At 43.0% G+C, this 19819-nt stretch overlaps 1 protein-coding gene across 1 annotated transcript in view; it reads left to right on the top strand.

Moving 5' to 3' along the window:
* Positions 1-19819, top strand: part of MSH4 (mutS homolog 4) — a 56734-nt gene that overhangs the window by 19582 nt on the left and 17333 nt on the right. The window contains exons 3-8 of the mRNA XM_030573592.1: positions 6101-6211; positions 8603-8718; positions 9883-10056; positions 11008-11180; positions 16441-16508; positions 19370-19444. Of these exons, the coding sequence (XP_030429452.1) occupies positions 6101-6211; positions 8603-8718; positions 9883-10056; positions 11008-11180; positions 16441-16508; positions 19370-19444 (717 nt within the window). The remainder of the gene's footprint in view (positions 1-6100; positions 6212-8602; positions 8719-9882; positions 10057-11007; positions 11181-16440; positions 16509-19369; positions 19445-19819) is intronic.

The raw sequence follows: 19819 nt of genomic DNA, 5'->3' as shown, positions 1-19819 counted from the left end.
TGGGTGCGCCCGGCTGGCCTCACTGAGGTCGGCTGGGGGCACATGGACAAAAATGGGAATGAATCTCCAGGTCATTCCCTTCTTTATGTTTTGTCTAAAAATAGAGTTAGTCCTGCCTAGAATATGGGGCAAGTGTACTAGAGAACCAGAGAGCACAGCCGCTCGAGGTCAGAGCCCCAGAGATCCCGCAGAAATGAGCTGCATGCCATTCTAGGGGGTGCCCCTGCAACAACCCCACCCGTTGCTTCCCTCCTTCCCCAACCCTCCTGGGCTGCCATGGCAGTGTCCCCCCATTTGTGTGATGAAGTAATAAAGAATGCAGGAATAAGAAACACTGACTTTTTAGTGAGATAAAATGAGGGGGAGGCAGCCTCCAGCTGCTATGATAGTGCAGGCAGCACAGAATCTTCTTTAGACATGAAGGGTGGGGGGCACTGATGGAACTCAGCCTCCAGCTGCTATGATGAGGACGGTTATCAAGCATTTTGTATCGTCTACCGGGAATGATTGGGAGTCATTCCCATTGTTGCCCAGGCGCCCCTGGCCGACCTCACCGAGGCCAGCCAGGAGCACTCACGGGCTGATGATGAGGATGGATATCAGTCATTTTGCACCGTCTGCCACCAGGAAGGGGATGCTAGTGTTCAGCGCTGCAGCACCCCATCTACCAGCAGCATGCAGTAGACATAGGGTGACATTGAAAAAAGGCGAGAAACGATTTTTTCCCCTTTTCTTTCGGGGTGGGGAAGGGGGTAAATTGATGACATATACCCTGAAACACCCGGGAAAATGTTTTTGACCCTTCAGGCATTGGGAGCTCAACCAAGAATGCAAATGCTTTTCGGAGACTGTGGGGACTGTGGGATAGCTGGAGTCCTCAGACCCCCCTCCCTCCCTCCATGAGCATCCATTTGATTCTTTGGCTTTCCATTACACTTGTCACGCAGCACTGTACTGAGTCCCTGCTGTGGCCTCTGTCTATCATAGCCTGGAGATTTTTTCAAATGCTTTGTAGTTTCGTCTTCTGTAACGGAGCTGTGATAGAACAAATTTGTCTCCCCATACAGCGATCAGATCCAGTATCTCCCGTACGGTCCATGCTGGAGCTTTTTGGATTTGGGACTGCATCGCCACCCATGCTAATCAGAGCTCCACTCTGGGTTAGGAAATGAAATTCAAAAGTTCGCGGGGCTTTTCCTGTCTACCTGGCCAATGCATCCGAGTTCAGATTGCTTTCCAGAGCGGTCACAGTGGTGCACTGTGGGATACCACCCAGAGGCCAATACTGTTGATTTGCGGCCACACTAACCCTAGTCCGACATGGCAATACCGATTTCAGTGCTACTCCCCTCGTTGGGGAGTACAGAAATCGGTTTTAAGAGTCCTTTATATCGATATAAAGGGCTTCATTGTGTGGACGGGTTCAGGGTTAATTCGATTTAACACTGTTAAATTCGGTATAAACATGTAGTGTAGATCAGGCCTCAGTCACACCCATGGAATGCCATGTTAGGCATAACCTCCTTCTTCAAGTGCTTGCTCATATAGATTCCAATTAGGTGTGTGCGCGCCGCATGCACGATTGTGGGGAGATTTTTACCCTAGCAACACTCGGTGGGTCGGCTGAGGCCCTCACTGGAGTGGTGCCTTTATGGCATGGGAAATATGCCCCGGCCAACCCAGCGCCCCCTCAGTTCCTTCTTACCGCCCGTGACGGTCATTGGAACTGTGAAGCACAGCTTAGCTGATCTCCACTCTCCCGAGCATTTGCTTTAGTACCTGTTAATAGTTTCTGATTAGTTGTTAATAGTTGTTTATAGTTGTTAATAGTTACTTAGTATAGTTAGATTTAGTTTACTTAGTGGGGGGGAACGAGGTCTTCTCCATGCCTGGGTCTCTGGGCTTCAAATGCTGCTCGGCTTGCCTGAAGCCGATGCCAATGGGAGACCCCCATGACTCTTGCCTAAAGTGTCTGGGGGAATCCCACCAAGCGGACAAGTGCCACATTTGCAAAGCCTTCAAGCCGAGGACCAAAAAGGAGTGGGGTTTTAGACTGAAGCAGCTCCTTATGGAGGCAGCACTTAGCCCGGTCCCTTCCTCCGCGCACCGAGACTCGGCACCGTCGTCCTTGGTGCAGAGTGCCCCTGCGGCACCAACTGGTCCAGCATCACGTTCGGAATTTGCTTTTCCTCCCCCACCCTTCCTTCCCCATCCCTCTTCAGGGACCCTTCTCACGAGCACCTCTTTCTACAGGAGGTCCAATCACTCCTAACTTTGGGAGCGATAGAGTAGGTTTTGGGAGAGTCAAGGGGCAGGGGTTTTTACTCCCGATACTTCCTTATCCCCAAGGCCAAGGGTGGGCTTTGGCCCATCCGGGACCTATGTGGACTCAACAAATTCATGCTAAAGTTGGAGTTCCGCATGGTCTCACTAGGTCTTCCCTAGATCCTGGACACTGGCACGCCGCCTTCGACATGAAGGACGCATACTTCTACATTGCAATCTACCCAGCGTACAGATACTTCCTTCACTTTGTGGTCAATCAACAGCACTTTCAATTCACCATCCTTCCTTTAGGCCTGTCCACAGACCCCAGGGTGTTTACTAAGTGCATGGCTGTTGTGGCTGCCTCCCTTCATCGACAACGGATCCAAGTGTTCCCATATCTCGACAACTGGCTTATTCGGGGTCGCTCCAGGGATCAGGTACAGTCTCATGTTCAGCTTACCATGAACATGTTCAATCGACTGGGCCTCCTGCTCAGTGTCACGAAATCCATTCTGGTACCAACCCAGAGGATAGAATTCGTAGGAGCAGTCTTAGACTCAAGCCTAGCCTGGGCACTTCAGCCGGAAGCCCACTTCCAATCCCTGGCAAACATTGTCCACAGCCTGCAAAGCTTCCCGACCTCGACCGTGAAAACATGCCTATGCCTCCTGGGACGCATGGCCTCTTGCACGTATGTGACCAGGCACACCAGGCTGTGACTACATCCACTCCAAGCCTGGCTATCAACAGTATACCGCCCAGGTCGGGACAGTTTGAACACAGTGGTTACCATCCCACCAGGGATACTAGCCTCTCTAGACTGGTGGCTGGATCTCAAATCAGTGTGCGAAGGGCTGCCATTGCACACCCTGCAGACCTCTGTGTCCCTAGTCATGGATGTGTCATCCCTGGGATGGGGAGCCCACCTCGGGAATCTACATACACAGGTGCTATGGTCTGCAGGAGAGTTATCCCTCCACATCAACATACAGGAACTCAGAGCCGTGCGCCTGGTGTGTCAAGCATTCAGAGAGCGCATTCAAAGCCATTGTGTTGCAGTCCTCACAAACAACACAATGGCCATGTTTTACATTAACAAGCAAGGGAGATCCCGGTTGTCCCCCCTCTGTCAGGAGGCCACTCATCTGTGAGAATTCTGCATAGCTGACTCGATCCATCTGGTGGCGTTGTTTCTCCCAGGAGTTCAGAACATCTTAGCGGACCACCTCAGCAGATCATTCCAGCTCATGAGTGGTTGGTTAGCCTGGACGTCATCCACTCTGTCTTCCTGAAGTAGGGCTTTCCTCTGATAGACTTATTGGCCTCTCGCGAGAATTGGAAATGCCAGGTGTTCTGCTCTCTCCAAGGATGCTCTCCGGGTTCCCTGTCGGACGCCTTCCTAATACAATGGAAGAATCACTTGCACTATGCCTTTCCTCCATTCCCGTTAGTCCATTGGGTCCTGATCAAGCTGTGCAGGGACAGAGCCCATCTGATTTTGGTCATCCCAGTGTGGCCCAGACAGCAATGGTATATCACTCTCCTAGAGCTGTTGGTGGACACTCTGATTCCACTTCCGGTGTGGCCATACCTGATTACTCAGGACCACAGACGACTCTGTCATCACAACCTGCAATCTCTCCACCTCACAGCGTGGATGCTACATGGCTAAATCAATCTGAGCTGTGCTGCTCTCGGTTGGTTCAGCAAATCCTTTTGGGTAGCAGGAAGCCCTCTACCAGGTCCACATATTTAGCCAAGTGGAAATGTTTTTCCTGCTGGTGAGCTCAGAGTCATACAGCCCCCTTACAGGCATCAGTACCTATCATCTTGGACTACCTCCTGTCCTTAAAACAGCAGGGCTTGGCAATATCATCCATCAGAGTGCACCTAGCAGCTATTTCGGCTTTCCACCCAGGCGAAAATGGGCATCTGGTCTTCTCCAATCCCATGGTCAGCATCTTTCTCAAGGGGTTGGAGTACCTGTTCCCACGAATTCAACAACCGATCCCTACATGGGATCTTAGCCTGGTCCTATCCAGATTCCTGGGTGCCCCATTCGAGCTGATGGGCACCTGCTCGCTCCTGTACCTTTTCTGTAAGACAGCCTTCCTCATAGCTATCACTTCGGTGAGGTGGATGTCTGAACTCAGGGCACTCACATTGGAACCACCATATACGATGTTCCATAGGGACAAGGTACAGCTGTGACCTCACCCGGCCTTCCTCCCTAAGGTGGTGTCTGCCTTGCATGTCAACCAGGACAATCTTCCTCCCTGTCTTCTACCCGCGGCCACTTGCCTCTCAGCGGGAACAGCAGCTGCTCTCCCTGGACGTTCGCAGGGCCCTGGCCTTCTACATCGAGTGAACAAAACCTTTCAGGAAAATGTTGCAGCTGTTTGTTGCGGTGGCAGACTGGATGAAGGGCCTTCCAGTCTCCTCCCAGCACATCTCGTCCTGGATCACATCATACATCTGTGCATGGTGACTTGGCTGGTGTCCCAACTATACACCTTACCACCCACTCCATGCGGGCTCAGGCTTCATCCTCTGCTTTCCTGGCACACATACCCATACAGGAGATATGTAGGGCAGTGACTTGGTCATCAGTGCAGACCTTTGCCACCCCACTATGTGATAATGCAACAGTCCAAGGGTGATGCTGCGTTTGGTTCAGCGGTTCTTCACTCTGCAACATCTCACTCCAACCCCACCACCTAGGTAAGGCTTGGGAGTTACCTAACTGGAACTGATATGAGCAAGTACTCGAAGAAGAAACGACGGTTACTCACCTTTGTAACTGTTGTTCTTCAAGATGTGTTGTTCATATCCATTCCAAACACACCCTCCTTCCCCTCTGTCGGAGTAGCCAGCATTAAGGAACTGAGGGGGCGCTGGGTCGGCCGGGGCATATATCCGGTGCCATGAAGGCGCCACTCCAGGGGACGCCTCAGCTGACCCACCGAGTGTTGCTAGGGTAAAAATCTCCCAACGATGGTGCACGCAGCGTGCACACACCTAATTGGAGTGAATATGAGCAACACATCTCAAAGAACATCAGTTACAAAGGTGAGTAACCACCTTTTTTTTTGCAGGGGTGTTTCATCATATTTTTATATATATATATATATATATATATATATATATATATATATATATATATATATATATATATATATATATATATTCATGACATAAGATAAATTATTATCCAAATCTTTTACTTTAATTTTAGGTATTTTTGTAACTATTTTTCTGTTTTATATTAGTGAGCGATATCTGCAGACACTTCTGTTTGGAAAATTATTACTACAGGCTATTTCTTTTTTAGTTCTTGTATGCAGCAGTTAGAGAGACAAGAGTGCATAAAAGGGAAGGAGAGGAGGAAAGAAATTTAACAGATTTCTACATGCTACAAATAATAAATAATAATATATCTTCATCTACTCTCTTTGGAGCGTGGTGCAATAGGTGTAACTAAATCCTCTCTTTTTGCATTATATTTATCCTATTGCTTTCTGTACTACACTTACTTATTATCTGGCCAACAGAAAGTTCCTAATGATGCAGTCTCACCTGTTACCAGTGCTCAAAGCTCAGGAAGTGAAAAAGCCATTAAAAACCTTACTGTTTTTAGTTCTGACTGGGAATAGATGATGTCTGCCTGATTTTTGTGCGTGCACATCCCTTCAAGTGGAATTTTTAATTGATTTAAAAGTGTTTACAAAGATTATAGAATTTGTCAGTTATTTCTGGACTATTTTATTTGTGAAAATGTACTTTGAGACTGCTAAATGATTTTTAATGAATTATGTTTTAATTTTGTTTTTAGGTTATCACAAAACTCAAGATTTTAACACCATTAGAAATAATAATGTCAAATACCGCTTGTGATACAGGGAATACAACCAAATTGTTCAGTTTGATAACAGAAAATTTCAAGGTAATCTTTTTTTTAGACTTCATTTAGTTTTTATAGGGCTCCTATTTGACTGTTTTATATGGCTGCAGGTTTGTGACCGTCTTTATGAGGGGATCCAAACACTGAATCCCTTAGTTCACTGGGGCTGGGCAAAGTTTATGCAGTGTTCCTGGCTTTTGGCCTCTGCACACACACTCCAGGTGTTACCTTGTGTCTGACCCTCTTTTGGCAGTGGTGACCCCACAGTCCAACTGCCTATGTCCCAAAAGTAATGCCATCTCCTGCAAGCATCCCCAGCAGCTCTTGCACATTTTCCAGAATCCTTCCAAAGATGTGAGCCTTCTGGCTTACAGCTTGCCTTTTCAGGGACATGCAACAGTGAAAGCCAACAGACACATCAATAGACTTTCACAGTTCTAAAGTAGTATTGCTCTTTACTTAATAGAATGAGAAATGCATAGATCAAGATAAAATAATAAACATATGTATACAATTTCCTTGCCTCAGTTCCTCACCATTCTGGAGAGTTCTTTAGGCTTGGGCAGAGTCCTCTGGGGTGTCTTCTGCTCCACGTCATGTCTTCTGAATTATGGAGATTTTCCAGCCCATCTAGCCTTCTCTGACATTTGTTGGTCCTGCAGTTAAATTGGATCCCCCACTATGAATGCTTGCCTTTCTCTTCCCCTCTTCTTACCAAAGCTTACTGTTTTTCTTGTGAGTCATTTTAAAATCTTAGCTTTGTCATCTCTGTCTCTGTGTCCTGTTTGGCAATTTTCCACTCTCTACTTCCCCTCTCTGCAGATAAGTTGGAGGAAGTAGTTTCTCCCAGCTCCAGCCAATCTCCTTAGCATGTTCATTGCTTGGTCCAGGGCACAGTGATTAAAGTTAACAACTCTCCATTGGCCCTGGTCTGGTAGGTATAGAGCTGTCCATGTCAGCAGCTGATGGATTCCACATACACACAGTCATTCTATGATGCAAAATTTTATAATAACTTCATAGAATCAACCAGAATTAATAAGTTGTGACAATTTGGGGTTCAGCCTGGACCAATAAGGGGTTATGTAACTGCCTGCCCTGCAACTCTGATGCCTTAAATGTGATGCTGGTGTGGCTCACAACTCTGACACCAACAGCCAGCCTACGTGCATGCAGGTCATATCCTGACTTCCACCATGCAATTGCTTTTTGCAGGTTGACCACAACACCTGTGCCCAATACTGAATTTCCCTGAAAGTGTTTGCCCTGGAGTGTCTAGTCTTGTCCTGGAATACTCACAGAAGCTAAATTTGCTTCTCCTTTAAAGAGCCAGTAAACAACAGCTCATTAATTTAATGGAGGGTTGACAAACACTTTTTTCAGTCAAAGCATTGAACTGGTTTAAGTAAAACAAGTTTATTAAATAAAAACTCATAGCTTTAAGTGTATAAGGAATAAAGATAAGAATGGTTACAAGCAAACTAACGTAAAAATCTCTTTCTAAGACTAAAACTTAATTTTTAAAGCAAGTTACAGGCTTTGTCTAAGGAGGGTTCTGATCTGTATTCATTCCCAGAAATTTCAGTCCCCTGAGTTGAAGGATCCAACAGTCAGTGATTTCAAGAGCTCTAGTCCCTCAAGTGATGGATGCCAAAATAGCTTCTTGTCTTTGCTTATATCTTCTAAAGTTCAATGAACACCTGGGGGGAGGCATAGCTCAGTGGTTTGAGCATTGGCCTGCTAAACTCAGGGTTGTGAGTTCAATCCTTGAGGAGGCTATTTGGGGGATTGGTCCTGCTTTGAGCAGGGGGTTGGACTAGGTGATCTCTTGAGGTCCCTCCTAACATTAATAATCTATGAACTTGCTCAGGAAGCCCTCTTGAGGGCTCAGTCTACTGTGTCTTGCAGGGAGCCAACACCATGTTAATTTTTGCAGTTTTGTGTTCCCCTGTCATGATAGTTAAGAGGCTATCTCCCCCACTCACCCATTTGATGGTTTTATTTACCTTCATCATCTCTGCCTGATGACCAGACCAGTCAGATAAGCAAACATACATCCCCTGTCCAAGGCAGACTGAGCCCACGCACTAGTTACCAAACACAGTTTAAGAACATAATTCCAGAACACACCTATAATACACCATGCAGTGAGCTTCAGGACCAGTCATGCAGTGAGCTTCAGGACCAGTGTGCCACCAATTTGCTCATGATATCCTACATGACACCTTCCAGATACAGATCATAATAGCGGTGAGTGGGGGTACACTGAGTATGTCAGGCCTGATAAAATTTGCTGACCCAGAGTTGTGAACTGCCAATGGACCTCTGTGTCACATTTTTACATACAGAGATCAAATCATCACAACACTACGGGTCATTTCCATGAGATTTTGAAACCTTTGCTGTTTTTGTTTTTGTTTTTGTTGTTATTAGAATGTGACTTTTACTACTGTCCAAAGAAAATACTTCAATGAAACAAAGGGCTTGGAATATATAGAACAGTTGTGTACATCTGAATTCGGCACTGTCCTAATGGAGGTTCAATCCAAGTATGTTTAACCTAAGTAAGAAAAAGAAGTAGCGTTTCCAGATAAAAGGTTTTAACAGTTTGTACAGATTTAATACACTGGCCAGTGGCTTCTCATTAATTGGTACAACAGGGTTTCTCGAACAGGCATCGTCGCTTGTGTAGGGAAAGCCCCTGGCGGGCCGGGCTGGTGTGTTTACCTGCCCCATCCGCAGGTCCAACTGGCCGTGGATTGCTGCTCCAGGCCAATGGGAGCTGCTGGAAGCGGCAGCCAGTAAGTCCCTCGTCCCATGCTGCTTCCAGCAGCTCCCATTGGCTCGGAGAAGTGATCCATGGCCAGCGATCGGCCGGACCTGCAGACGGGGCAGGTAAACACACTGGCCCAGCCCACCAGAGGCTTTCCTTACACAAGCAGTGACCCCTATTTGAGAAACCCTGTGGTACACACATGCCTACCAGAGCATGGCAGGGAGCTCAAGGCTTGTGCCTTGCGGTGGGGTGGTAGGGCTAGAGGTTTCTGCCAGAGACAACTGGTGCTTGCTGAGAGTGAGAGTGTGCAATTTAAAGGTTCACGCCCCCAACAGTTTGTCACCCTCCTCCTCTTACTATCAGTGACCCCTCCCTGCATCTCCCAGGTGTTAACAGTGCAAGGAGAGGGAACATCAAAAGCAGAGGCTCTCCCTACAGCTCCCAGCTGTTTGCTGCTGCCTCTCCCTATGGCCAAAACTCCCAGCATGTTGGCTCCAACAGCTGCTGTGGAGGGCAGAAGCCCAGTGGTACCATGTAACCATGCAGGGCCAGCAAACCCTGGGAAAAATTGGAGGGGGGCATGTGACTGCATGTGCCCCACCACGCATTGCCTCTGACTTCTGCATAATGGGAAGGATTGTCTTGGGGCTTCAGTCCTGCGGTAGTCATCTGCTGGGGCTTGGGGCATCAGCAGGAGTGGGACTGAAGCCCGGAGCCCTGGCAGGCATGTCCTGGCTCTCAAACTTCTGAAGATTGTCATATATGGTTCGGAGGATCAGCAAGTTTACACAGTGCTCCCAATCCCTAATAGGTGTGAACATGACTCTATAGCTTGGCATAAGATTGCTAAGAGAAACCTTCTCCCTAGTACAGTAAATGTTTTTGCGCTGGATGAGGAGAAATATTTAATGTTCAGTAAGTGATCACTACTTTACAGGTATTACTGTCTAGCAGCTGCTGCAGCTTTGCTAAAATATGTTGAATTTATTCAAAATTCAGTTTATGCTCCTAAGTCGCTCAAGGTTCGTTTCCAGGGAAGTGAGCAAACTGCTATGATAGATTCATCATCAGCCCAAAATCTTGAATTGTTAACTAACAATAGAGATTCTCGGTAAGATTATTTTGTTTTTACAAATTCAATTTTTTTTCATTGTTATAAATTTACAATGCGCCAAGTTCTATGCACATGTATCTAATCTATCTAGTCATAGTAATTACATCGTATGCAAAGCTGATTTTTAAATAATTTGAAAAGACAAATGAACTGCAACTTAGTGCAAAATTTGTAGTCCTAGCCTGGAATTTTTTTGTGTGCATCAGCAAACCCCTAATAATAAAAGAGATTAGAAAGAAAGAAAGAAAAAAAGAAAAGATAAGAATTGTGTAAAGGTGTATAGTGTATCTGTCACAAATGAACCTGCTGTCAGCAGGTTTGACTTATTTAACTGACCCACAAGTTGTGTGTGGCCATGTCTCTACCTAGCAGCTGAGCCAGGGGGATGTTGCCACTTCTGGGGAGTTCAGAAGAGGGTAAGCGCTGCCGGAGCCTGCCTCACTCCATCCTATGCCCCAACCTCCTGCCCCCTCCCATACCCAAACTCTGCTGCTGCTCAGGGTGGGGAGGGCATTGGGCCAAGTAGGGAGCCTGCCAGTCCTGCCCACACCAGCACCAGTGGGAGTCCCGGGCAGCGCGCTGCTGCCTGTGCCCCCCCAGCACCAGTAGTGGTTCTGGGCAGCCCCCCACCCCCACAAGTTTTATTCACTGGTAATTTTAGTAAAAGTCATGGACAAATTTATGGCCCATGACCTTTGTTTACTGCCCTTGACCTGTCTGTGACTTTTACTAAAAATACCCGTGACTAAAATGTAGCCTTACTCATAGTCTGATATTTCTGTCTGAGGTCCCAGAGCTCACATGGAGTTCCAGGGAATTTGTGTGTGCTCAGCACTTCTGACAACCAAGCTGTAAATTGTAGGCTAATTTAATCAGAAAATTTCATTTGATTTGTATCAGCTTGATTTTTTTGAGGTTTTTTTTTTTAAATTTGTGTTATTTTCAAAGGAATGGTCACACTCTTTTTGGCGTTCTAAATTATACTAAAACTCCAGGTGGAAGCCGAAGACTTAGGTCTAATATCCTGGAGCCTCTGGTTGATGCTGAAACAATTAACACAAGATTGGATTGTGTTCAGGAACTACTCCAGGATGAGGAGCTCTTTTTTAGTCTTCAGGCAGGTAATAGCTCGTTTTATGTTTAAAACACTTAAAAATATCCATTCAAATATTTTGGTTTTTATAATAGCTGAAAATTCATAGCATGTGTTAATAAAATAGATATGAAACATGTTTTGACTTGTCAAATTACATTTCATAGTGGATTTTAAAAATGCTATGATTTCTAGCAATAGTTCATAATCCGTCATTATTTAATTTGACTTTTTACCTCTTTTTTGATCATTTTGCTAAAATTTTTAGTAAATGAGGCAGACCAGCGAATGGTGCTTTAGAGGAATTTTGAATTGGTCTCTGTAAGCCGGTCGTGTCGGGGCTCGTCCCTCTCAGGCGCGGCGGGGAGCCAGGGCGCCTCCTAGCACGCTGCAGTCCGGGTAGGCTTAGCCCCTCCGCAGGTGTTGAGGGGGGTACAGGGTCTGCAAACAAGGTAGAGCCCCAGCCCTCTAGCCAGGGTCGGGGCTCTCAAAGTAAATAAGCCCCAGCCCTTGGACAGGGTGGGGCAGTAACAGTTCAAGCTCAGGCCTCTAGCAGGGGCCTGAGCAAACACAGTATCAGCCCAGGCCCTTGGCAGGGCGGGGCACCAGCAGTTCAAGCTCAGGCCTCTAGCAGGGGCTGAGCAAACACAGTATCACCCCAGGCCCTTTGCAGGGCGGGGCACCAAACACAAGTCTAGTTAGCTCTGGCCCTCTGGATCAGGACAGAGCAGTGGCAAAGTCAAAAGTGCCCAGCCCTTGGTTCGGACAGGGCACCAAACACAAGTCTAGTTAGCTCTGGCCCTCTGGATCAGGGCAGAGCAGTGGCAATAGGCGGGAAGAGGGGGAGTCTGCCACCCGGTTATGGGTGGCAGGGGGAACGCAGGCCCTCCCACTCCACTGCGTTCCAGCCCGGGGCCCTAGCAGCGGTCAAGACCCGCTGCGGTCAGTGGGGATCCTGGCCGCAACACACTGACATGGGTTCGGGCTCTTCAGGAGCCAAACCAGGGTCGGCTACCCCCGGGCCACTTCCAACCTCCCCCTCTCTGGGTACCTGGTCCTTGCCAGTGTTGTCTGGGGGGGTCCCAGTCCATGGGCTCCTCCGGGTACCGGTCGTGGGGAAGCTCAGGCCACTCCTCAGGGTATCGGGTACATGGCAGGTCAGGCCAACGTTCCTCCGGGTACCGGATCTGAGGCAAGTCCAGCCAGCGCTCCTCTGGGTAGTGGGCGCGGGGCAGGTCCGGCCAGCACTCCTCCGGGTAATGAGCGCGGGGCAAGTCAGGCCAGCGCTCCTCTGGGTAGTGGGCGCGGGGCAGGCTAGGCCCGGCGGGAGCCTGGGCACCAGCGTCTGTCCTCTCCAGCAGCCTGCGCCCAACTGAGCGCTAGGGCCGGGCTTTTATATTTCCTGTCCCGCCCCTTGACTTCCGGGGGGCGGGGACAGGCAGTGCTGGCTCCGCCCACTGAAGCACCTGCTCTGGCTCGTCCCTCTCAGGCACGGCGGGGAGCCAGGGCGCCTCCTTACAGTCTCACTAGCTCTTTAACAAGTGCATTTTGTGTTGGAGCCAAGCTTTCCAGATATACACCACTAACATCTGTAATGTAATTTGCATACTGTTATGAATATGCAGCTTCTCATTTTTGATTTCTAAGATACAGGTAATGAGACATATGAATACACACACACTGCTAAAGAGCACAAGTTAGTTAGTCCAACTAAGCTTAACATTAAATTTGCTAAATCTTTATTTCCTGGTTTTGGACGGCTTATTGTGGTTTTTAACTAAATGAGTAACTACTTTTGGTCAGATCAGGAACTCTTTCCAAGGCTTTCACAACACGAAAATGGATGCCGTGTAGTCTGTAGAGCTACACTCTTTTAGCTTGATATTATAACAGCAGAGCAGATGTGAATATATAAATACCACCAAATTTTGCAGATTGTCAGAGTGGCTCAGATAGTATGTTTATCCTTTATTTTTACACCTTAAATATTACAAATATGCATTTTTAAAATAAAAGTTTGGAAAAAAGTTACTGCATCACGACTACCTAAAACAGTGAATGGGAATTTCTCATTCTTTCTCTATCTCCATCCTATCATAGAAAATATTTTGATATTTATATTCCACCTATCAAGAAGTAAGGAGGCAAAAGGTGTATGTTGGTATAAAAATACCAGCCCACCCACTTTTTCTTTAGTATTTTTGTTTCCTTTCCCCTGGAAACTTGGAGTGTATTTCTCCAGCTTTAACTTCATCCATGCGCACCCACCCCATTTCAATAGATCAGAAATATGCATGTGAAGATGCAGCAGAGGAGACTGTGTTTTGGCACTTGTAGCTCAAAGGTAGTGAGGTAGGTAGGAGAGGTGTACTATAATATATGCTTTCCCACAAGACTACTTGTCAAACATTGTCTCTTGATCTTGTTAGTGATCAGCTCTCTAACTTGTGAGGAGCAGCTGCTTTCTTTCTACTAAAAGAATAGGACAAGGAACTCCTAGAATCATTAATTTTGATTTATAACAAATCTGGGAACAAAGAAGGATTGGAAAAAAATCACCATTTACTAATATTTCAATATTTAAAGAGGGTAAATGGAATGACCCAGATAACTGTGGGCCTCTATCCTGACAAAATCATGGAAAGGTTGATATGGAATGCAATCAGTGAAGAATTGAAGGATGTTAGCATAATTAATGCCAATCAACATTGTTTTATGGAAAATAGGTCTTGACAAATAAATTTGGTATTTTTTGACATCACAAGTTTAATAAAGTTTACTGTGTTGGCATAATATACTTAAGACTCTAGCATGCATTCTGATTTTTTAAGAATTTGCACTATATGTAGTCCATGTTAAATGGATTAATATTTACAGATGACACTCAAATTGGTGGCATGATAACAGGGAAAGATAAATTATACAGGCAATCTGGGATCATTCAATATGGTGAACAATATGCATTTTAATACAGCCAAAAGTAAGATCATACATCTACAAACAAAGAATGTAGGTCACACTATTCTGAAATGCAGCAATCCTGAAAAGACTTGGATGTATTGGCAGATAACCATTTGACTCTGAGCTTCCTCTGTAATGCTGTAGCTAAGAGGGTGTACATGATCCTTAGGTGCATAACCAGGGGAATATTGAGTAGGAGTAGAGAGTTGGTATTATGTCTGTATACTGTATTAGTGAGACCATTACTGGAGTACTGCACTGAGTTCTGGGGTCTCCAATTTTTCCAACATCCTTTTTGAAGTGGAAAAGGTTCAGAGAAGGACTACAAGAAAGATTTGAGACTATGGAAAACAAGCCTTATAGTGAGAGACTAAAAGAAGCTCAATCTATTTAGTTTATCTAAGGGAAGGTTAAGAGGTGATTTGGTTACAGTTTCCAATGTGATATCTGCCAGTAGATAGCTCTTTAATCTACCAGAAAAAGGCATAGAAAAGGGCCATGGTTAGAAACTGAAGCAAAAGAAATTCAGACTATAAATAAGGCACAAAGTTTTAACAGTAAGGGTAATTAACTATTGGAACAACTTACCTAGGGACATAGTGGATTCTCCATCAATTGGACTTTTAAGATTTGACATCTTTTTAAAAAGTATGCTATTGCTCAAACAGAAATTATAGGTTTGATGCAGAAATTACTGGATGAGGTTCTATAGCCTGTGTTGTGTAGGAAGTTAAATTTTAATGGTTCCATCTGGCCTTAAAATGTATGAACCATACAACTCTCATTATTTTCTTTGTGACTGTTAGAACAGTTCTGATCTGGGTGATGATCCTTATGATTTGTAAAAATTTTCACTCTGGTCCTTGCCAGAAATGTAGCTCTCCCATTGTGATCTCTCATTCTTTGCCCTTAAGACCAGGTGTGAAATGGAGCAGGAGCTAGGGTAATACCTGAGAAAGGTCAGTACATTATCTCCATTCAAGTGGAGGCTAATTCCTCAGCTGTGTCCTTCCATGACATTTCTAATATGGAAGTTGTCAACCTTCACCTTCCATCTTTCACAGTCACAACAGAGTTGTAAAACTTCTAGTATCCTTTGGATACCAGTCCACCTGGTGATGTTTCCAACATAGCTGGTTCTCTTTCTTCCTCTTGCCTGATAATATAAGAGCTGGAATCAAGTTGCTCTGGTGACTGGCGAGCAATTTGTCCACAGAAAGATTTTATTTTCTTACCTACAATATCGAGTAATTTTGTTCTTTTTAAATTGTTCCTTTTCATCACCTGATCATTCATAATTTTGGTTATCCAGCTAATTTTTAACCTTCTGTAATACCAAATTGTGAATGCTGTGAGTTGTGTCTCAGGCTCCTTTTTAAATGTCCAGCTCTCACATCCATACAGGAGGATTGACCATATGTGTAGCTCTTCAGCAATCAGTGCTATAGCACCACTAAAGCACTGCCACACACCAGGGCTTTTTTTGGATTTGGGGATCTTTCCTCTGCAGGATGCATGGGGGTCTGCTGCCCCTTAAATAGTTCAGTAGTGCCCACCAGCCAGCATCTTTCTTGAGCTATTGTAGTTGCATAGTTAGCGCTATATTCTGTCTGGCTTCCTTCTGATAAGGTCATTCCACCACAGGCTCAGGTTACAACTCTTGAAATTGCAGGGCAGATACATAGTAATCTTTTCATTGTCATAACTGGATGGGAATCTTCAAACAGAAAATGTTGCTATCATTTTTAAGATAGCCTGTTTGCTCTTGAGGACTGCCTGCTACATCTGCAATCTGACTCATATTTTCTGTTATAAAATAGGAAGTAGAGACGTTTGACAAGGGACAGTAGTTTACTGACAATGCCATTTTTGTTATAGTCTCCCGCTTTCCCCTCATTTATATTTCAGCCCTCCTACCCTGTTGTGGGGATAGGAATGTTCTTACCGTTCAATATCTTTTAGGTTGTTTAAATTCTGTGAGTTTCTTTACTGAAGAGAATATGGGAGAGCTAATGTCATTATAGCTATCATGATACAATGACCAATAAGTGCTGAGATACCATGCTTACGGATGTGACATAAGAATCTAGATAAATAGGTAGTTCTTTTGTCTGTTTTCTTTCTGGTAATTGAAGCTACAATACTTTGTCAAGATTTTTCTGTGACTGGATGAGGGAAGAAAATGACTTAACAAACAGAAGTACTAAATAGTTTTCTGTGCCTGTTTTCTTTTGGAAAATGAAATCACTTATTTGTTAAAGATTTGTTATTAAAATTATTGCAAATTTCAGCTCAGTTTCTAATTTATGTTTAATTTTGTTTTACAGTGATTTCAAGATTCCTGGATACTGAACAACTTCTTTCAATTTTAGTACAATTTCCAAAGCAAGATACAGTAGGTTTATAAATGCATCTATCTCATAAATAATGAATAATTGTCAGTTATCTCAATAGAGTATGCAACATGTAAACTTCATATAACAGCTGTACAATTGTATTATATTGTAAGAAAAAGATTGTATATCAAAGAGGGATGGAAACATGGTTTTAAAGATATACAGCGATTTATATATGTTGTTCCTCACCCAGAAAGATGAAAGTACGTACCCCTTAAACTAAACCATATTTTTACTTTGTAACAGGTGAAGAATTTCAGCCAGTCACAAAGTGATTTCATTTATTTATTTAGATTTATGTAGAGAGTAATAAAAGAGCACCCAGCTAATGCTCTAGGCATCCTTGACAATATTGTAAAAATACGCTGAAACAGGCCTGTTGGTTCCCCCATATCAGCTCAAACACACAACAACAAAATACATGACTGATGTGAATTGCTCTCACACAATCTGCAATTTCCTACACCCAGTCTAATCCAACACACTTCTTCACAAGTGAGGGAGAAAAGGTGGGCAAAGCAGCAAGGCTAACAAGCTCAAGCTGTTAAATAGTTGGGGAGGAAGCGAGGCCCTGTTACTCTTGTGGAGAATGACTAAAAAAATGTGATTGTTGTTCCTTCACAAATGCCACTGTACTTTTAAAATGTCCATCCTCTTACTTATTCATCCTAATCACACCTCCATCTTAACATCTCTGGAGAGTAGGAGAGAGAAGCATTTTCATATGAGCATGAAAGGTAAAATACACCTTTTAATGTTAAAAGTTGTATAATAGAAATAATCTTTTTGTGATATACTCACAGTTTTTAAATTGATTGCCCACTTAACTTTGCTTTGTCTATTATTTAGCTTCAGGAGCCTCTTATGCAATATAAAGAAGTTGAGATTGTACCTTATAAATGGGCTGCAAAAAATTTACTAAAAAACAAACTTCTTTAGTTTAGTTTCAGTTTCTGAATAAATCTTCCAAATCTGTCAAGCCAGAACTTAGAATCTTGTTCCTTTTAGCTTCCATACACAGGCCTTCATGCTTAAACCAAGTGAAAGTCTCTTACAACTATGAAATAAGTTCTCTCTCAGCAGCGATCAAGGTACAAACTATTAATACACATAACATAGACAGTACAATTAAATGCAGCAATTATTAATATTTGTTTTATTACAGCTCATTTTCTTCAAATATAGCACATGCACAAATTTTCAAGGGGATTAAAATATATTGAAAATTTGAACCTGCCATATTTAGCAAGCTGTTTTAGAGATAGAGGGATGCAGAGAATATTTAAATACAAGTCAACGTCTCAAATCAGGGTATTTTTTAGGTCCAGATTTTGCCACCCATTTTGTTTTAAATGTAATTTTAAAAAATCTGTTACATGCCCCTATTCTCAATGCATCAACACCAAGATTTGAATCCTGGACTTCAGCACTGACCTCGACAGCTTCAATTAGCTCATCTCAGAGTAGGCTGTTACCACTTCCGTTATTTGCAAACTGCAAAACATTACTAACCAATGACTAAGTGCATCCATCTAGTGCAAAAAAGTATGTCAGGAAAGTGCTTTAGTAACAATACAGCTGCCTAGACTTCATTGTTAACAAAAGAACTTTTCTTATTCAGTATACTTAAAATACAGCCAGTACATCACAATTTTCCTTAGTGTTTCTGGATGCTAGTTTAGACAAAAAATAAGTTAGAAAGGAAATAAATCTTTCTTTTTACTCTCATCCATGTGTCTATTTTAAAATGTTAAAAAATAAATTAAAACACCATGTTATAATGTTACCAACAGGTATAGAATAAAAAAACTGTTGAATGCTGCTTTTTTTTTCTTAAAAGCAAGACACACTTAAGTTCTTGGACTTGTAATTGGTAATGTGTGTATGTGGGGGAGATTTTGGCAGAAGCTTGCTATGGTTATTGGAACAGCTCCTCTTGCTTGCTTCCACTTTGCTAAGGTGACTCCAGGCAATCAAATTGCTCCATCTTAAGGAATATTTCTGTAAATGTCATCCCTGATACTTCAATTACACTAAGACACCATCTGGGCTGATTCCCAAGCTTCATTCTGAGAAGAAAATTCAGCAAAATTCAGCAACATATAAAGGGATTTAATTGAGTTCTGTGAGCACATTTTTCTTTCTAAGAAACTTCAGAACATTAGAAATTGGGTGGGTTGGGGTGTTTCTGTTCCAACAATTTGTAGCATAATTATTTTTAAAGTAAACTAAGGCTTTTTAGTAGATTTTTATGTGTAATTGAATTTTTCATAAAATTGAAATAAAAATACTATTTAGATTTCCCACACAGGAGCCTTCACTTTTGTTTATATTTTCTATTAATTTGACTTTAAAAACAGGGAAGATTTTCATTTGTGCCTTTGAAAATCTGCCTTAGTTTCTACATAAGAATTTTCCATTTTTCAAATCTAAAGTTTTCTTCAGTTTCATTTTCAGAAGCCTTTGATTTTCCAATATTGATTTAAACTCGCCGCACAAAAATTAGATTTTTTTTCCCTTATGGAACTGCTACCTATTCTTTCTTTATAAGGCAACAGCACATAGAAAATGTTCTGTTCTCTGTAAGAAAGCACAAATATTTTAGACTTCCTGTCAGTTGAAGAAAATTTTTAAAAATATTGTATTGTAATTTGAGTTTTCTCAAGCTATATATAGTCAAATTAAAAAAAACCAGCAAATTTACAAATTGTCAAGCTGGTCATTAGTCATATGAATTTTCATAAATCACTTAATAATGCATGAAAGATACATTCAGAATATGTGTGTAAAAATACATGCTTGTTTTGAAATGTATTTTAAAAATTTATACGTACTGTATTTGTAATTTTTTTTTCAACAGGTTAAAGCTGCTGAATCAAAAATAACTAATTTAATCTATCTGAAGCATACTTTGGAACTTGTGGATCCTCTAAAGGTGAAATGTAATCTGTTACTTTTTCTATATAAAACCCAAACTAGTTAATTTTTGTTGTCACACAGTGCAGTTCATTATATTTACTTTATAGCTCATGGAACTGTACATTGTCACTGTAGTAACATCCTCTAAAAATAAGACAAGGGCCTATGCTAAATTTGATGTTGATTTAAAAATAAACATATTTGAGTCTCTAATACTTTCAGAACTGGATTCTGAATGCTAGTTAAAAGCTTAATTTTATAATGATTATTTAACTTAAATAGATGCCAGCCCAACCAGTAAGCTCTCTATATTACCCCAATTTCAAATAAGCCCAGATGAATCTAAGGTCTTACGGACTGTTAAAATGATTATTTAATCATAAAAACATGA

The sequence above is a fragment of the Gopherus evgoodei genome, chromosome 8, assembly GCF_007399415.2.
Source record: "Gopherus evgoodei ecotype Sinaloan lineage chromosome 8, rGopEvg1_v1.p, whole genome shotgun sequence".
NCBI classification, from domain to species: domain Eukaryota; kingdom Metazoa; phylum Chordata; order Testudines; family Testudinidae; genus Gopherus; species Gopherus evgoodei.
Note: the sequence above shows the minus strand (reverse complement) of the source record. Positions and strands in the feature narration are given on the sequence as shown.